At 34.4% G+C, this 18,087-nt stretch overlaps 1 protein-coding gene across 1 annotated transcript in view; it reads left to right on the top strand.

The window, feature by feature from the left end:
• The window catches only part of MTBP (MDM2 binding protein), a 77,092-nt gene that overhangs the window by 17,433 nt on the left and 41,572 nt on the right, over window positions 1-18,087 (top strand). Inside the window, exon 11 of the mRNA XM_087447492.1 lies at window positions 4,094-4,211. Coding sequence (XP_087303618.1) covers window positions 4,094-4,211 — 118 coding nt within the window. The remainder of the gene's footprint in view (window positions 1-4,093; window positions 4,212-18,087) is intronic.

The following is an 18,087-nucleotide window of genomic DNA, read 5'->3' as shown; positions in this document are numbered from 1 at the left end:
TTGCAGGGAGAAAAATCATTATTATAATTATAGTTTCCCCATGATACTATAATCAAATTTTGGTTATTGTTTCCTTAGAAAATTGACATAGTAAAGGAAATATGATTTTGGCATTAAGATGCTTGACTATGGTAACTTAAAATTTTTTTCCATGAAATTAATAGTTTTTGAATATATAAATAATATTTTTATGTCTGTTAATTAGGAATACATAAGTAAAAAATAATAAATAGCCAAAGCATTTATTTGATGAAATGGCCTTTGAAGGAACAGCCTGAAGTACATTAGCCTGTGTTTTCATCCGCTAAAGAAACCTAATGTGCTAAATTTTGAAATTTTAAAATTTATCTTTTATTATCCAACATATATCCTTCTGTGTGCTACACACTGTGCTAGATATTAGAAATCCAGTGATGAATTGTACAGATGAAGACTCTATCCTCATGGAACTTATATTTTGGTGGGAAAAATAGAAAATAAATAATAAGAACTATGAAGAAAATAAGCAGACTGAGATAGGCTAATAGAGTGGAGGACGTACTTGAAACAGATTAAGATCATACACTGCTATAGGAATATGCACTGAGAAGTCTTGTGCAGTAGTATTAAAAAAAAAAAAAAAACCAATGAGAATAAACTTTGTTCCTATTTTAACCCAAGTAGCTAAGTAGTTCTCTGTGTAACCCCATCTAGTCACATAATCTTTTGGGACCTCTTCATTCTAGGAAATGAGAATATCATTTGTCGTTAATCATCTCACCTATATTATCAAATAAGGGAGGGAAGGAATATGATATAGAAAGTCTCAAGTCAAAGAACATGTACTTCAAAAAACTTGAGTTTAAGCCCTAGCTCTGCTACTCACTGGCTTACAGCTTTTTAAATTGTAAACTGGAAATAATAATTCCTGTTTTACTAATTTCAAATTTCAGAAAGTTGTAATGAAAACCGAATTGGAATGTATTTTATAAATTGTAAAGTATAATATAAATGATGGTTGCCAACTAATTTTTATTGTCTTTGAAGTTTATGTGGCCCAAATGATAGACACATAAACATTTTTCTGAAATTTATAAAGCAGTAGATATCCTCTAGATATTTTGAAGATAAGATGAAATTTTTAGGAATTAGTTTTATAGAGAATGTTTCAAGTCAAAATCAGACATATTCCTATAACTTGTTTAACATAGGTATAAAATAATCCTTAATCCATCTAGTTGTTGAAGATGGGCAATACTAATCCTTGAAGCAAGCTAAACTCTTGATATCTATTAATATCGTGTTTTCAATTATTTTGTTTTAAATTTGTTCTAAGACTGTCATTTTTATTGCTTCTTGGACAATGACTATAAAATATTAAAATATGCTTTATCAGTAAGGAATAAATGGAACTATATATATGTTTCCACTTTAATGCAGCAAAAGGGATAATTTTTAGAAACATACTTTATGTAATTTAGCTAATATATCACTAAATGTGAAGCAATTTATTTTTTTACATTGGGTCATAATTAGTCTTTTACATTAAAAAAGTAGTTTTGAATTGCATGCTCATTTCTTGAAATAATTCTAGTGCTTTGTAACTTGGTTTTCATGTATTTATTCAACAATTTTTCTTTGGTTTCTTCTTTTTAACTGCCTGCTCTGTGCCCGTGCTCATTTCAGGTACTGGAGATAATAAAGCGGACAAGGCCACTCCTCAGGAAGCTTTCATAGTGCTTAAATTCTAGTGATTTATGTGATCCTAAAACTACTTCTGAGCTTAACAAAAAAGTGTTTGATTAGCTCCAGAATAAAAATAAAAGCCTTTTAGAGTAAAGCTTATGTTATTAGATTAGAAAAAGACAAAATAGGATTGTTAGGGAACCATGATATCTATTAATCATATGGCCAGGAAATATTTTTTTTTTTAAAGAGGAGAATTTGCAAGGCTAGAAACATGATTGCCATCGTACTTGCTTGTTTGGGGGGTTCCTACTGAAAGATTGAATCAAGGTTTTGAAACTCAGGTTTGAAATGTTATTTGGCTTTTAAATTCTGGAGATAGAATGATAACCTAAAAGGATCATCCTCAAGTCTCTCAGAGTGTATCTAATGGTTAGTATATTAGTGAGAATAAATCAGAATCCGAGTTTATTATGAATGCAGTATAAGCAATTGACATACGTTTATTTTGTAGGGAATCATAGCTCATGGGATTTAGAAACGTTTATTTTCATACTTGTAGCAAATGTTTAACCAAAAATAGACTGTCTAAAAAATGTGGCCACTTCTTTGAGGGGTCAGGACACATTTGTATCAGGCTATAAGTTATGCATTTAACTGCATTTAGTATCTCTAAATTGTAACTATAATTGTAACAAACATATAATTGTTAAGCTATAACTCGGCCCTGATCTGGCAAACTCACATTATAACTTTGTATACCCTTTGGGCCAGAGAGTTGTGTCATGCATTTTGGGCTATGAAGTCTTACTTAGGCAAGAATGAAAAATTAGGGTTTAGTATTTAGAAAATTAAATGTGTCTTTTATACTTCATGATTATTTTCCAGTGCTAAATGTTTTTGTTTTTAATGTCTAATGCTTGACTATATAAAATACATTTAACTTAAAATATGAAAGGTTATGTCTTTTTTTTTTTTTTTAAAGATTTTATTTATTTATTTTTCCCCCAAAGCTCCAGTAGATAGTTGTCTGTCATAGCTGCACATCCTTCTAGTTGCTGTACGTGGGACGTGGCCTCAGCATGGCCGGAGAAGCGGTGCGTCGGTGCGCGCCCGGGATCCGAACCTGGGCTGCCAGCAGCAGAGCGCGCGCACTTAACCGCTAAGCCACGGGGCCGGCCCGGTTATGTCTTTAATAATAAAGAAAAATAAAAAAATTTACCTTCCTTATTTTGCTCGTAATATACTTATTTTTGTATCTGTTGGTTAAGAATGCATAAGTAAAAATAATAAACAGCAATTAAACTAGCATGTTGTAGTACTAATTAACTTAATATCACATATCTCATGGAACCCGTCTATCTACACAGGACAATTAAGAGTGACTTTGCATTAGATTTGAGATCTATGGCAAAAGCCCTGCCTTAATTTCCCCAAAGTTAAAAAAAAAAAAAAAAAGATATTTAGGGGCTGGCCTGGTGGCATAGTGGTTAAATTCGCCTGCTCTGCTTTGGTGGCCTGAGTTTGCCGGTTCATATCCCAGGTGCAGATGTATGCACTCCTCATCAAGCCATGCTGTGGCGGCATCCCACATACAAAATAGAGGAGGATGTGCACAGATGTTAGCTCAGGGCCAATCTTCCTCACCAAAAAAGAAAAAGAGATATTTATTGAGATGTGCTGGTTGTTGTAGCTTAAACAACAACAACATTTCTAAAATAACAGACCAAATACAACTTTCAGTGTTGCAGTTTGTTTTATTCAGTGCTTAATCAAACTGAGAATTTACCTAAATATATTATGCTGGTTTTTTGGGGGCAAATATTTAATAAGCATCTGTATGCCCACTCCTGGGAATACAAAGATGGATACGTTGAATTTGCTCATAAATCAGTCAGAAGCTGCTGTGTGCTTTCTGGCATGTGATTCATGGTTTCTCTGCATTTGATACCTATTAGCATTAAATCTCTGATTTCTAGGAACAAAATTTTTGAAATTGCCTTCAGATGTATTCTAATTTTGAAGCCAGAACAATAATTCATCCAAAAATTATGGTTAAATATGATGAAAATCTTTTGATGATAGAATTCCCAGCCTCTCATTAGATTGCAGATATACAAGGAAATTACTCCCACAACCTGAACTTGAAGCAAATATTGTGAATAACAAGGTTTTCAGAGATATATAACTCGGTGGAAAGGGGATGCCTGTATCTTTGAATCCCCTTCTCTGTTTTTTGGCGCTTTTTTTTTTTTTTTGGCAGAGGTAGGCATTGTTCTTTTTTAATTTTTTATAGTGGAGTTGTTGGGAAAGAGCATTACTAAATACATGTTATATACGTGAAATATGAGTGGAAAATTGTCAGGTGACACTATTTAAGAATTAATCTCAGTGTGCAGTCACTAAAAATGTGTTCTCTTTTATCCAGGTTGGTGCTCTTTTTGTATTGCCATGTACTGTTAGTAACATACTTATTCCACCTCCCAACCAACTCAGTTCAAGAAAATGGAAGGAATATATAGCTAAAAAACCTAAGACAATCAGTGGTAAGTTGTAGATCTTCAAGTTGTTTTAATGGTGCAATGTAGATAATGTATTTATCATATTTAAAATGGGGATAACATTTCTTTATGAGGAAATAATATTTATTATTACTTATTAAAAAGGACCCACATCATTTTAAGATTTTTTATTATCTCTAACAACCTACTGTAACAAAAAGTATATACAATCTTATATATTCAAAAAATATCAGTGATCCAAAGGCAGAGTTTTTGGTTAGTTAGATAGCTAATTATATTGAGCATGAGTTTCTTAGAGACATTCCAGAAATAAAATTTGTGAAAATAATGTAGTTAATTTATTATATGGTACATTAAAAAAACAAACTTGTGATTACAATTTTCTGAAGAAATTAATAGAACTTATTTAATGGCTTAATTATATGCTATACAGTGTTCTAAGTACTTTAGAAATATTGATTCATTTAATTTTTAAAGATTTTATTTATTTATTCCCCCCCCCCACCCCGAGCCCCAGTAGATAGTTGTATGTCATAGCTACACATCCTTCCAGTTGCCGTATGTGGGACACGGCCTCAGCATGGCTGGAGAAGCGGTGCGTCGGTGCGCGCCCGGGATCCAAACCTGGGCCGCCAGCAGCGGAGCGCGCACACTTAACCACTAAGCCACGGGGCCGGCCCTCATTTAATTTTTATAATAGCCCTATAAACGTATTTTTCTACCCATTTAGTAGATGAGGAAGTTAGGGCTTACAGAAGTTATGGTGCTATTAAGTGGCAGAATCTTGGTTCAAATACTGACCCTGCCACTTACTGGCTCTGTATCTTCTCTAAGGATTTGAACTCAGGCTCTGTGCTCTTAACCACTGCACTGTGTTGCCTCTCTAATCATCTATTACATTCAAGATGTTGTTATAAAAATGAAATCCTAATTTCTGTTATAAAATCAAATTATTTAGGGCCAGCCCTGGTGGCCTAGTGGTTCAGTTCAGCACGCTGTGCTTCGGTGGCCTGGGTTTGGTTCCGAGACGTGGATCTACGCCACTCCTCTGTCTGTGGCCGTGCTATGGTGGCGGCTCACATACAAAAAGAGGAAGATTAGCAATAGATGTTAGCTCAGGGCAAATCTTCCTCAGCAAAAGAAAAAAAAAAATTGGATTATTTAAATCCAAACTCGAGTATTTCATGAGATAATTGCAGCTCAAAATGTTAAAATTACCTGCCCAAAGTCACATAACCAAAGTGTGTTATTTCGTTCTTTGCATCAGTGTGTTTTTTTTTAATTGGACAATTATTTATTTAAATTATTTTTGAGCTTCTAGTTAGGTTTTGTGACCCTTTATATGATGGGACTAAGGACTGGAATTGAAACATGTCTACCCAGATTGTTCTAGAAGAAATCTCTAGAAATACTCCAGAGCACTAGAATTCTGAGGGATACAATTTTAAAATTAGCAATTTACACAGTACTATATAGGAAATAGGTGAGATACTGAAATCCGTTTTAGCAAATGTTGAATTTGAAAAGCAGATGCTGTAGCAGGTTAGCTAGAATTTTTACATGGTGGCTCACGACTCCAAAATGTACAAAAGTTGAAAGTGCCAGGACTTTTTAAGGCTTAGTCGCAAAACTGGCCCAGTGTCACTTCTGTTGTATTCTATTATTTAAAGCTACTCACAAGAATGTCCCAGATTTAAGGGGGAGGTGGCTATGCAAGGGTGTAAATACCGGGAAGCCACCGATGTAAAAGTCAGCCATGTGTGTATACAGGTAACAGCTGAAGCTTAGGAGTGGTTGGAAAGAAAAAAGTTAGGAAATGATTTAGTAAATGGTAGTTGGAAGACCCTAGAGAGTTATAATCGTTAACATCAACATCAGATTACTGTTTATTGCATGATGTAGAGTTTGGTGCAAGGTGTGGGAAATAAAGGGGCGTCAAACTGGGTCCTTCCACTTGAAGGAGTAGATGCATGGACCTTTTCTTTGTGAAATTTATAGTCAAGTGAGGAAGGCACTTTGAAAAATCATTATAAGTCTGTTCAGCTGACAGTGTGAAGGTGAAGTGGAGGATGCATCCAGAGTGTATGACTTAGGTCATACATAGCCTTAAGAGGAAGGCTTCCTGGAGAAAGAGACATTGTTAATGTAGCTTTTTGCACTGTACTAGTACGTGAAGAAGTGCAACTTTAACCCTTTTCAACTCCTCACAGGGAGTAAATGTATGCCTAGTGATTTTGGCAAATGCTAAAACAAAATCAGAAATAGATTTGCTGGGTGGCAATAGGGTCAATTTCACTTATACTACATGAAATCATGGGATGTTATTTATCCATTTCTCAACATTATATATGTTTAAGACTTATTAATATGAATTGAATATTAACATTTCCTAACTAAACTTGAGTATATTATGCACAGCCCATTATTTATTTTTCCTCTTATAACTTTTTCCAATGTAAATTATTGATTTAGAATTTACTTTTAACTTAGGTGTTTTTTTTTTATGATTTTCATTGCAACTTTAAGAAAATACTTTATCGTGTGGGTTGATTGGATTTTTTAAAATTCTCACCTCTCGAAATTTGAGGATTAATACTGGTAACTTCTGAATAATAATAAGACATATATCACATGACAATCTTTGAAGCCAGATTGTTGATTACTGATTAGGCTGTATCATTAAGGGCTGATTAAGCTGACACTTTACGGTATTTTTTTATCTTAGAAGTAGAAACAGTCAAATTGGACAGTTGATTATTAATTTCTATTTTACCCATAACCCTTTCTGTAGTGGAAATTATTTATTTATCCCATTGACAGAACTTTTGTAAAAAGAGTAGCCAAGTTTTAGTTAGTGTAAAAGTTTTGATAGCTCTTACGTAGGAAAACTTCATATCCCATTCACAGCGCCACTACCAGTAGCCTCTCTCACTATCCCAGGTAAGATGCAACTATCAGATCAGCCTCCTAAATCAAAACTCGGTTCCTTATAACCTGCTGAATTATACCCAGCTGTTCTCTGCCATTGCCCTACGTGTGCCCCATCCTCCAAACTAAACTTTATACTGTTTCCTAACACTATTCCCTAATTATGTTCCTTTATGAGCTTGTTATTCATTGTCAGTCAGTCCTTCAGTCAGTCATACCTTTCATTCATTTTTTTGAAGATTAAGTAGATACTGTGTATCAGGCATAGTAATATAATCTGGGTAGTAGGGATGAGCAAGACAGACTTGGCTCCTCCTGTCCTGAAAGTTATACTGTAACATAGAAAATAGATATTGAGAAGTAACTGTCTTATTATAACATATATTCAGTAGCATCCAGCTAAAAACAATCCCCAAGACATATTACCTGAAAAAAGCACGGTGTACAAAGGTTATTATGCTACCATTTGTGGTAAAATCAACAACTCAGGGTGTGTGTACGTAAGTGTTTATACATATTTGTTTGTATATGCATTAAATATTCAGTTTTTCAACAGATATTTTTATTGAGCACCTGCAATATACTAGGCACTGTTTTACATACTGGACCAGCAGTAAATAGAACAGAGTCCTCCTCGGGGAGCTTCCATGATAGTGGAGGTAACAGATTTAGTTCTTTCCCCAGATGGCCATATAGCTAGGTCTCTCAATTTTGGGGGCCCTTTACTCCAAAGTCATTTTCTCACTCAGGACCTAATTTGCCATCCTATCTAAAATTGCATATAGACACTTCTCATGATATTATGTCCATCTTCCCAGCTTTATTAGTACTTATCACCATCTAATATACTAAATGTGTATCTGTTTCTCTCACTAGACGTGAGAAGAGACAAGGTGAAATTTTTTACTTTTATTCACTGCTTTATTCCCAGTGCCTGACACTTAATAGGTACTCACAAATATTTGTTAAATAACAAGTTCTAAGTAGTAATAACTGCTGTTTGGAAAAGTGAAAAAAGGCTGAATGGACTCCATTCATGCAGTGTGAACCAAAATATGTGCTCCAGTTTTTATCAGTTCCTTAGGTTTAGAATATTATCCCTTGATGAAATAAAATACATACATATGTATTAGTTTGAACTATATGGTTTTGCTGTATTTATATATCAAAAATTGTTAAATATCAGCAATCTCATATGGTTTGACCTAAAACAGAAAAATAATGCCCCATTTGAAGTATGCTTAAATTAAGAGTAGCAAAAGAACGATTTTTATTGTATTTTATTATTTTTTTTAAACAATTTTTATTTATTTTTTCCCCCAAAGCCCCAGTAGATAGTTGTATATCATAGCTGGACATCCTTCTAGTTGCTGTATGTGGGACGCGGCCCCAGCATGGCCGGAGAAGCAGTGCGTCGGTGTGCACCGGGGATCCGAACCCGGGACGCCAGCAGTGTAGCGTGTGCACTTAATCGCTAAGCCACGGGGCCGGCCCCAAAAGAATGATTTTTAAAAATGATTTTCAGTGAAATACCCAGAAAGTATTTTGATACTGGGAAAACGCAAAAGAACTATACGAACAAATGCAATTAACTAAACCCTATTACATTTCTGAAGAATGGCTTCTGTATTTAAAACTTGAATTGAAAAGCCAGTTGTATAATGAAAAGTGCCTGGCTCACCATATGTTCATAGAGAAGTTTTATTAGATTGTCAAAAAATTGGATGTTGATCATTGCCTAACTTTATGTTACAAATAAAACTAAGGTACAGAGAAATCAAGAAACTTCTCTAATGTTACAGGGTGAAATCAGAATTTTCACCCCACTCTGAATGCATCTACAGGCCATTGACGGTAATTATTATTATTATTTTTTACTGTATGTGTTTATATATATATTTTTTTAATAATGCGGAGTTCTATTATTGCCTCATTTTTTTAAATTGCAATTCTTTTGAAAGGAAAAATTTTAAAAGTGCTCTTGGAAAAGAAAATCTGTCTTATTTTTTTGTTGCCAGACAATTGTTCTAATAAAAATATTTTTCGAGGGACTAGACTAATAAGGACTGATGAAATGTTTTGACTTGATGAAGGATGTACTGCCTTCATACTCAAATCAGTGTGATTAAAGTGTTTCAAAATAGTGAGCTGAAACTAATAAGGTTAACATGACACAGCATGACAAAGCATAACTGATCTATAAATAATTTCCATCTCGAGGAAAGGTAAAGGACTCTGATAAAGATTTTGAAAGAGATTTCAGTGGCAGAGACGATGTATTCTTTCAGTCAGCAAATAGTTATTATGTGCCTACTGTGTTCAGGGCATTATTCTAGGTGCTAGGAATTCAGTGGTGAACGCTATCAACCAACTTTACTAACTTTTATTGACTATACCTCTCAAAAACATACTTGTTCTCTTCGAGCACATACGGAACATTCTTCAGAATAGACCATATACATATTAGGCCATTCAATGAGACTCAATAAATTTAAAAGGATAGAAATAATACACAGTATGTTCTCCAGTTACAATGGAATTAATTCAACAACAGAAAGAAATCCGAGAAGTATTTTAAATATTTGGAAATTAAATAACACATTTCTAAATAACCCATAGGTCAAAGAAGAAATCAAAGAGGAAATTACAAAATAGTTTTAACTGAATGAAAATAAAAAACCAAACTTATCAAATTTATAGAAAGCAGCTAAAACAGTACTAAGAAGATCTTAAAGACTTAGAGTGGAAGAAAGACCTGAAATCGATAATCTAAACATCAACCTCAAGAAGCTAGAAAACTAAATCCAAGTTAAGTAGACGGAAGGAAATTAGAGGCGAAATCAATGAATAAAATACTGAGGACTGTATCTAACAAAAGAAGTGCAAAACCTATACAATGAAAACTACAAAACATTACTGAGTGTAATTAGAGAAGATAGAAGTAAATGGAGAGAGACACTGTGTTCATAGACTGGTAAACTCGGTATTATTAAGATGGCTCTTCTCTCCAAATTGACATATATATTCAATTTAATCTCTAACAAAATTCCAGGAGGACTTTTCAGAGAAATTGACAAACCAATACTAAATTTATATGGAATTGCAAAGGACCTAGAATGGTCAGAACAATTTTGAAAAGGAAGAACTTTTGAAAACTTACACTGCCTGATTAACTGTAAAGCCATGGTAATCAAGACAATGTAGTATAGGGCTAAGAATACGCATATGTCAGTGGAACAGAGTAGAGACAAAGATGCCAATGGGAAAAGAGCAGTCTCTTTAACACAGTTCTGGAAGAGTTGGATGTCTGTATGTAAAAAACCATATATATTTTTTAGACTTTATATAAAATTTAACTCAAAATGGATCAGATACTTAAATGTAAGCACTGAAACTACAAAACCTTTGTAAGAAAACATACACCAAAAAGATGATCTATAAAAAGAAAGAAAAATCTGTAAATTCACCAAAATTAAAAATGTCCACTTTTTGAAAAACACTGTAAGAAAATCTTTTAAAAGACTCCTGACTAAGAGAAAATAGTTCCAATCATATATCTAACAGACAGATATAAAAAAAAATTCTTACAATAATAAGGAGACAATAAATGGGTAAGAGATTTGAATAGACATTTCACTAAAGATACATAAATAGCTAATAAAGCACATGAAAGATGCTCAACAGCATTAGTCTTTTGGGAAATGCAAATTAAAACCATAATGCAATTCTATAATATACTCACTAGAATGGCTGTTATTTACAACAGTGACTATCAAATGTCGTTGACAATGTGGAGAAACTGCAAATCTCACACATTGTTGGTGGGGATATGAAATGGTACAGATACAATGGAAAACAGTTTGGCAGCTAAACTTACACTTAACTATACAACCCAGTATTTCCATCCCTCTGTATTTATCCAGGGAAAATGAGAACATATGTTCACACGAACTCTTGCAAGCAACTGTTTATAAAAGCAGTATTCCTAATAGCTAAAAATTGGAAACTATCTGAATATCCATCAACTGGTGAATAAACTGTCCATACGGTGGAATACTCCTCAGCAATAAAAAGGCATGAAAATTTTGGGTGTACCTAAATATGCTAAGTTTATAAAGTCAGGCTTAAAAGACTATTTATAATTTACGTGATTTTATTTATAAGCAATTTGTATAAAAGGCAACAGGACCAGAAAGCAGATCAGTGGTTGCCTGAGGCCATGAGTAGGACAGGAGATTGACTGCAAAGAGATAATGGAAATTTTCCAAAAGTGGGTGGTAATGATGGATGCACAATTACCTTAAATTAATCAAACTCAGACTTTGATATATGTAGGTACATGTTACTGCACAAAATCGGGGTCCTCTTGCCCGATGTGCATAAAAAACCAGTTATTATTGCATCAGCTTTCGGGAAAAGAAATGTACCTTTATTTTGTGAGATGGCTCTGCAAGGAAGCGGGTCATGGGCATTCAGATCTGTCTCCCTGATTCAGGATTTGGGGCACAATTTATGGGATGAAGGGTAGGGCGGTCTGAGGTGTGGAGATAGATGATTGAAGGTAAGGAGAAGTGGTCAATTGATGATCTGCACAAGTGTAGTCAAGCTTAATGCCTCTTCAAAGGATGCATTTTCACAAAATGGCAGTGTTAAAATGATCTGAGGATGGAGTTTTTAGCTCCTTGATGTCTAAAAGGTTTTTGCGCAGGCCCAGTTGCTGGGTTGGTGGTCTCAACCAGCCTGAACTGGACAAAGGGTCTCAGTTCTAAAAGCCAACTCTTAATTACTCTGTTGATAAAATGGGGTCAGTTGAACTGGTCCTGGAGGGCTACAGTTATATACATATGTAGATAAATATGTAAATTATATCTCATTAAAACTTTTTTTTTTCGGTGAGGAAGATTAGTCCTGAGCTAACATCCATTGCCAATCTTCCTCTTTTTTGCTGAGGAAGATTGGCCCTGGGCTAACATCTGTGTCCATCTTCCTCCACTTCATATGTGGGATGCCCGCCACAGCATGGCTTGATAAGCAGTAAGTAGGTCCAAGCCTGGGATCTGAACCTGTGAATCACGGGTCACTGGAGCGGAGCATGCTAACTTAACCACTATGCCACCTGGCCGGCCCCCTCATTAAAACTTTTTTTGTAAGGATCACTTTATGGCCCTTGGACCTAAATACAGAGTTTTGTTTCTCCCCTTAGTTCAGTGATTCTTAACACCAGCTCACATTAGAATCCCCTTGACAGTTATCAAAAAAAAAAAAGGAAAGAAAGAAAGAAAGTTAAGCTGGGCCCTATCTGAGAAGAATTAAATCCGAATCTCTCGGGAGCAAACCAGGGCATCAATAGTTTGTAAAAGCACCAGGTGTTTAAAATGTGCATCCAGGACTGAGAAGCTCTGCCCTAGGTGTGCTCCCTTCATGCCTAGCTAGAGACCCACTGTTATTGACGAGAGTCCTTCAGATGCTTTGAGGCAGGAAAAGGGTTAAGAATCACTACTTGAGGACTTTTAATTCCTTGGCTAGAAAATGAGGATAATAATACTTGCTTAGTGTATCTCACAAACTTGTTTGCATCACAATTGGTAATGAAGGTAAACACTTGGTAAACTCTGCAGTAGCTTTTTGTTATTCTGTCCAATCTTAAATGTCCATGTCTGTGGAACAATAAAGAGATCCTTGTTGCTCATGATAATGAGTAAGATCTTGAAGTATCTTCTGAATAGCTTCTGTATTCACTGTAGCTTTCAAACTGTGTATTTTTCTGTGTTCTAGCTAAGAGGAAATGTATGTTTATGATCTTAATATTATTTGTTTAACATAGTTATGGTGGAACTTATAAAGCCTGCATTTTTGGAATCTCCACAGTAGGAGGCTTCATACACCTATTCAACAATACAGTACTATCGTTTCCTAACCTGTTTTAGATTCTTTGTAGAACTGAGCTAGGGTATTTTCTTGGACAGTCTCAGTGGCAGCTAAGTTTTAGCTAAGCTAAATCATTCAATGCTTATTCTGATGAATAAGGTGGGAGATCAAGGTAGGCAATACATTTTTTGGAAATGCTTTATGAATGTAAAGTAGTTAGATTGATTTTTTTTTTTTCTTCTGATTCCCCAGCTGACCCTAAGGACCATTTCAAAAGTTGAGTCTAGAATTGTTTGAACATTGATATCATTGTTGGAAAATGTGTAGTCTTCTAAAATGCCTACACACAGGCCGGCCCCGTGGCTTAGCGGTTGGGTGCGCGAGCTCCACTACTGGCGGCCTGGGTTCGGATCCCGGGCGCGCACCGAGGCACCACTTCTCTGGCTATGCTCAGACCGCGTCCCACATACAGCAACTAGAAGGATGTGCAACTATGACATACAACTATCTACTGGGGCTTTGGGGAAAAAAAAAAAAAAAAAAAGGAGGAGGATTGGCTATAGATGTTAGCTCAGAGCCAGTCTTCCTCAGCAAAAAGAGGAGGATTAGCATGGATGTTAGCTCAGGGCTGATCTTCCTCACAAAAAATAAAAAAATAAAACGCCTACCTTGAAGACTAGATTTTATTTTGTTTTTAGCATCATTATCAAAATAATTGGGTATATTATTTTGTCATTTCTTAAGGAATATGTAGAATGCGTGTCAATAAGTCAGAATATACACTTAACCAGAATATCCTGTTCCTCTAATCATCCTGGGATTTTTTCATTATATCATATGGAATATTATTTCCCCTTTATATTCATATGACTTTGTTTCTGTGTTGTTGAACTGTTTTAAAAAAGGGGGCGTGGCTGTTACAGTGTTTTACGAACCACTGAGAAATTTATTGATATAAAATATGACTTTATTTTTACTATATGAGAATTTTGTTTGCTAACGAAACTAATAATGATAAATCTCTTCATTATACTTTATATGTTATTTGTAAAATTTGATACAACTAAAGGGCACTTGTAGTTTCTGCTTCTCCCACATTACCTGTATGGTAGATCCAAAATAGATGTTTGTTTTTAGTGGAGACGGGGCATGCAACCCAATCAGTCTCTTATAAGTTGATAGTGTAAAAATAACAAATGAAAACAGAAATTTGCTGTTGTAATCATTTCCTCTTATTTGTTTAAGAAGAGCTATGAGAATTGAATAACTATACTAATTGTAAATCTGTTACTCTGCAGTATTTAAGTAAAAGTTATTTGATAAGTCTTCAATTAACACCTGCCAAATCTGGAAGAACATTTTTAAATGACTGCATAGTCATTATGGTTAGGGGAGTTCTTTAAAATAAATATTTTTCTTTGAGGAAAATAAGATTGTTGTAATTACAGGCTGCAGTGATTGAAGTGCTAATAAAGGTGATGGGATTTAAAATAAATGTGGAAAGGATGTCATGGATTGAAGAGACACATATAACTTGAATTGGCAAAGTGCTTAATTGGTAAATGAATTAAGGTCACCATAACTCTTGGCAAACCTTAGTTTCAAACACAACTGATAACAACAAATGTTTTTCCTTTCTAGTAATCTTTATTAAATTCTTTTTGTAAGACTAATGTTTATGAACAGGAATAATGTCTCTTGCAAGCTAATTGCAAAAATTGTTTTTGTACTTCATGGTTGTTTTGAAGGATGGGCTTTAACCTACAGTATGTTCATATTTGTGAAATAAAGCGTTGTAATAAAATTACATATTTTTTTCTTAGCATATATTTATATACACACACACAGTATATATATACCCATACATATATACACATATATCATGTACACGTATATCACAAAATGCTAAGAACTTTTTTTGTGAGTGGAACATTACGTTACTAAGATATTTATAAATTTAAAAAAACCCAGCTTTATTGAGATATAATTTATATACCATACAATTCAACCATTTAAAGTATACAGTTCCATGTTTCTTAGTCTATTCACAGGATAGATTGTGCAGTCGTCACCACAGTCAATTTTAGGACATTTTCATCTCCCCCAAAAGCAATTCCATACCCATTACCAATAACTCCCCATTCCCATTACCTACTCCTCCCCCCAGCCCTTGAGCTACCACTAATCTGTTTCTCACTGTATTGATTTGCCTGTTCTGGACATTTTTTATAAGTGTAATCATACAGTATGTAGTCTTTAATGACTGGCTTCTTTCACATACAGCATAATATTTTCAGGGTTCATCCAAGTTGTAGTACATACCAGTAACATCATTCCTTTTTATTGCTGAATAATATTCCATCATCTGGATATACCACATTTTATTTATTCTCCCATCAGTTGATGGACATTTGAGCTATTGGTGACACTTCGGGGCTATTATAAATAATGCTGCTATGAATATTTGTGAACAAGTTTTTGTGTGAACATATGTTTAAAATTATTTGGAGTATAAACCTAGGAGTGAAATTGCTGGGTTATATGTTAACTATGTGTTTAACTTTTTAAGGAATTGCCAAACTATTTTCTAAAGTGACTGTACCATTTATATTCCCACCAACAACCTATGAGAGTTCCAGTTTCTCTACATCCTCATTAACACTTGTTATTGTCTCTATTTTTTATTATACCCATCCAAGGTTTGTGAAATGGTATCTCTTTGTGGTTTCAATTTACACAACCCTATTGGCTAATCATGTTGAGCATCTTTCCATGTGCTTACTGGCCATTTGTATATATCTTTGGAGGAATGTCTCTTCAGATCCTTTACCCAGTTATTAATTATTTGTCTTTTTATTATGATTTGTAGAAGTTATTTATATATTCTAGATATAAATCCCTTATGAGATAGATGATTTACAAAAATTTTCCCCTGTTCTTTGGGTTGACTTTTTAAAAAAATTCATAATATTTCTTGAGCAATTAGAATACATCAGGCAATGGTCTAAGTAACCACTTTCCATGCAGCATTCACCTTTAATCCTCACAGCAACCTTGTCATATGGATACTTGTTTTAAATTAATAAACTTTATTTTTTAAGTTTTAGGTACACAGCAAAATTGAGTGGAAAGTACAGAGAGTTTCCATGTAGCCCATGTACCCACACACCTATAACCTCCCCCATTATCAACGTCCCACACCAGAATGGTACGTTTGTTCCAATTGATGAACCTGCATTGACACATCTTTATCACCCAAAGTCCATACTGGGTTGACTTTTCATTATCTTGATGGTGTACTTTGAAGCACAAATGTTCTTAATTTTGATGAAATCCAATTTTCTATTTTTTTCTTTTGTTACTTGTGCTTTGGGGCTCATATTTAACAAACCATTGCCTAATCCAAGGTCATGAAGATTTATGCCTTTGTTTTCTTCTAAGAGTTTTAAAGTTTTAGCTCTTACATTTATGTCTATGATCCATTTTGAATTAATTTTTGTATAGTGAGGTCAAGGAGTAAGGGGCCAACTTCATACTTTTGCATATGGATGTCCAGTTGTTCCAAGACCATTTGTTGAAAAGATTATTCTTTCTCCATCCAATTGTCTTGCCATTTTGTTGAAAACCATTTGACTGTAAATGTGAGAGTATATTTCTGGACTCGCAATTCTATTTTGTTAACCTGTATGTCTATCATACCGATGACTCACTGTCTTGATTACGATAGCTTTGTGGTAAGTTTTCAGACTGGGAAGTATGAACCCTCTTTCACTCCTTTCCCTCACCACACCCTCACATTCTTCCCATTTCCCTATCCTCCCAGAATGATCATATAGTAATTTTAGATTAATATTCATTGTTTTAATTATTATGATTATGTAATCACTATTCACAGTTGAGGCTTGTAACATATCTTATTTTCCTTTCCTGTACAATGTTTTGTTTTACCTAGAGTTAATGATTCTTTTTTTTTTTTTTTAGATTCAATCACAAAGCCTTCCCCAATTGTAAAACTTCTTTCACTACATTCAAGCACCATAGGTATTCCATCAATCACATATAGGTCGGAAATCTCTTCCTGATCTTGCAGATCTGCGTAATCCAGATTGGTTGGTTTTACTCTCTAGATTTCTTCCATAGCTTTTGAGTCTAAGACTGTCTTTTTATCTTTTGCCATTTTTTGTTGGTTCCTTGGATCCTTTAATCTTCCTGTTTCTTCATTTACTCCCCCATTTTGGTGGAGCACATTCTTTAAAATCTTCCTGTGAAAGGATGCATAGGAGGAAAATTTTTGAGACCCTCTATGCTGCAAATGTTTTTATTCTACCTTCTCACTTAGGTATAGCATTCTAGGTTGAAGAACATTTTTCTAGCAGAATTTTTAAGTCATTGGTCCATTGGCTTTTAGTGCTGTTGTTTAGAATTCTAGTGCCATTCTCATTCTTGATTTTTGTAAGAAACCTGGATTTTCCATGGAATTTTGTAGAATCTACTTGTTGTTCCTAGTGTTCTGAATTTTCATAATGATGCACCTTGTTGGGTTTATTTTGTTCTTGTATTGGGCACTCGGCATGCCTGGAAGCTTGTCTTTTTATTGGGGAAAATGTTATTGAAATTATTTTGTTGATAATTTCCTTCTCTCTATTTTTTTGTTCTCTCCTTTGTTACTCTTATTTGAATATTGTTCCTCCTGATTTGTGTGTCTCTTTCCCTCTCTTCCTCTTCTATTTTTCATTTCGTTGTCTTTTTATGCTATTTTCTGATAGATTCACTAAACTTTATCTTCTAGTCTTTTAGTTGAAATATACATTTCTGCTTCCTTAATTTTAATTTCCTTGAGTTCTTTCTTATTTAATATTCCTTTCTTATAATTTCCTGTTCTTATGTAATGGATGCAATATCTTCTTGGAGGATTTTAATGATCTGATTTGTTTGTTTTTGTGATTTCTTTTTGCTGCATATTCTTTGTTGTTCTACAAGTCACTTTTTTCTCTTTGTTTATTTTGACATCTGGTTTTCGTAATGGAGACTTTCCTCGAGGTCCCATAATGTTTGGCTGCCTGCTCTCATTTAAGAGAGAGTACCAGACAGCTGAATGGAAAAT

Source organism: Ceratotherium simum, chromosome 23, assembly GCF_057802395.1.
Source record: "Ceratotherium simum simum isolate JZ-2026a chromosome 23, ASM5780239v1, whole genome shotgun sequence".
Lineage (NCBI taxonomy): Eukaryota > Metazoa > Chordata > Mammalia > Perissodactyla > Rhinocerotidae > Ceratotherium > Ceratotherium simum.
Note: the sequence above shows the minus strand (reverse complement) of the source record. Positions and strands in the feature narration are given on the sequence as shown.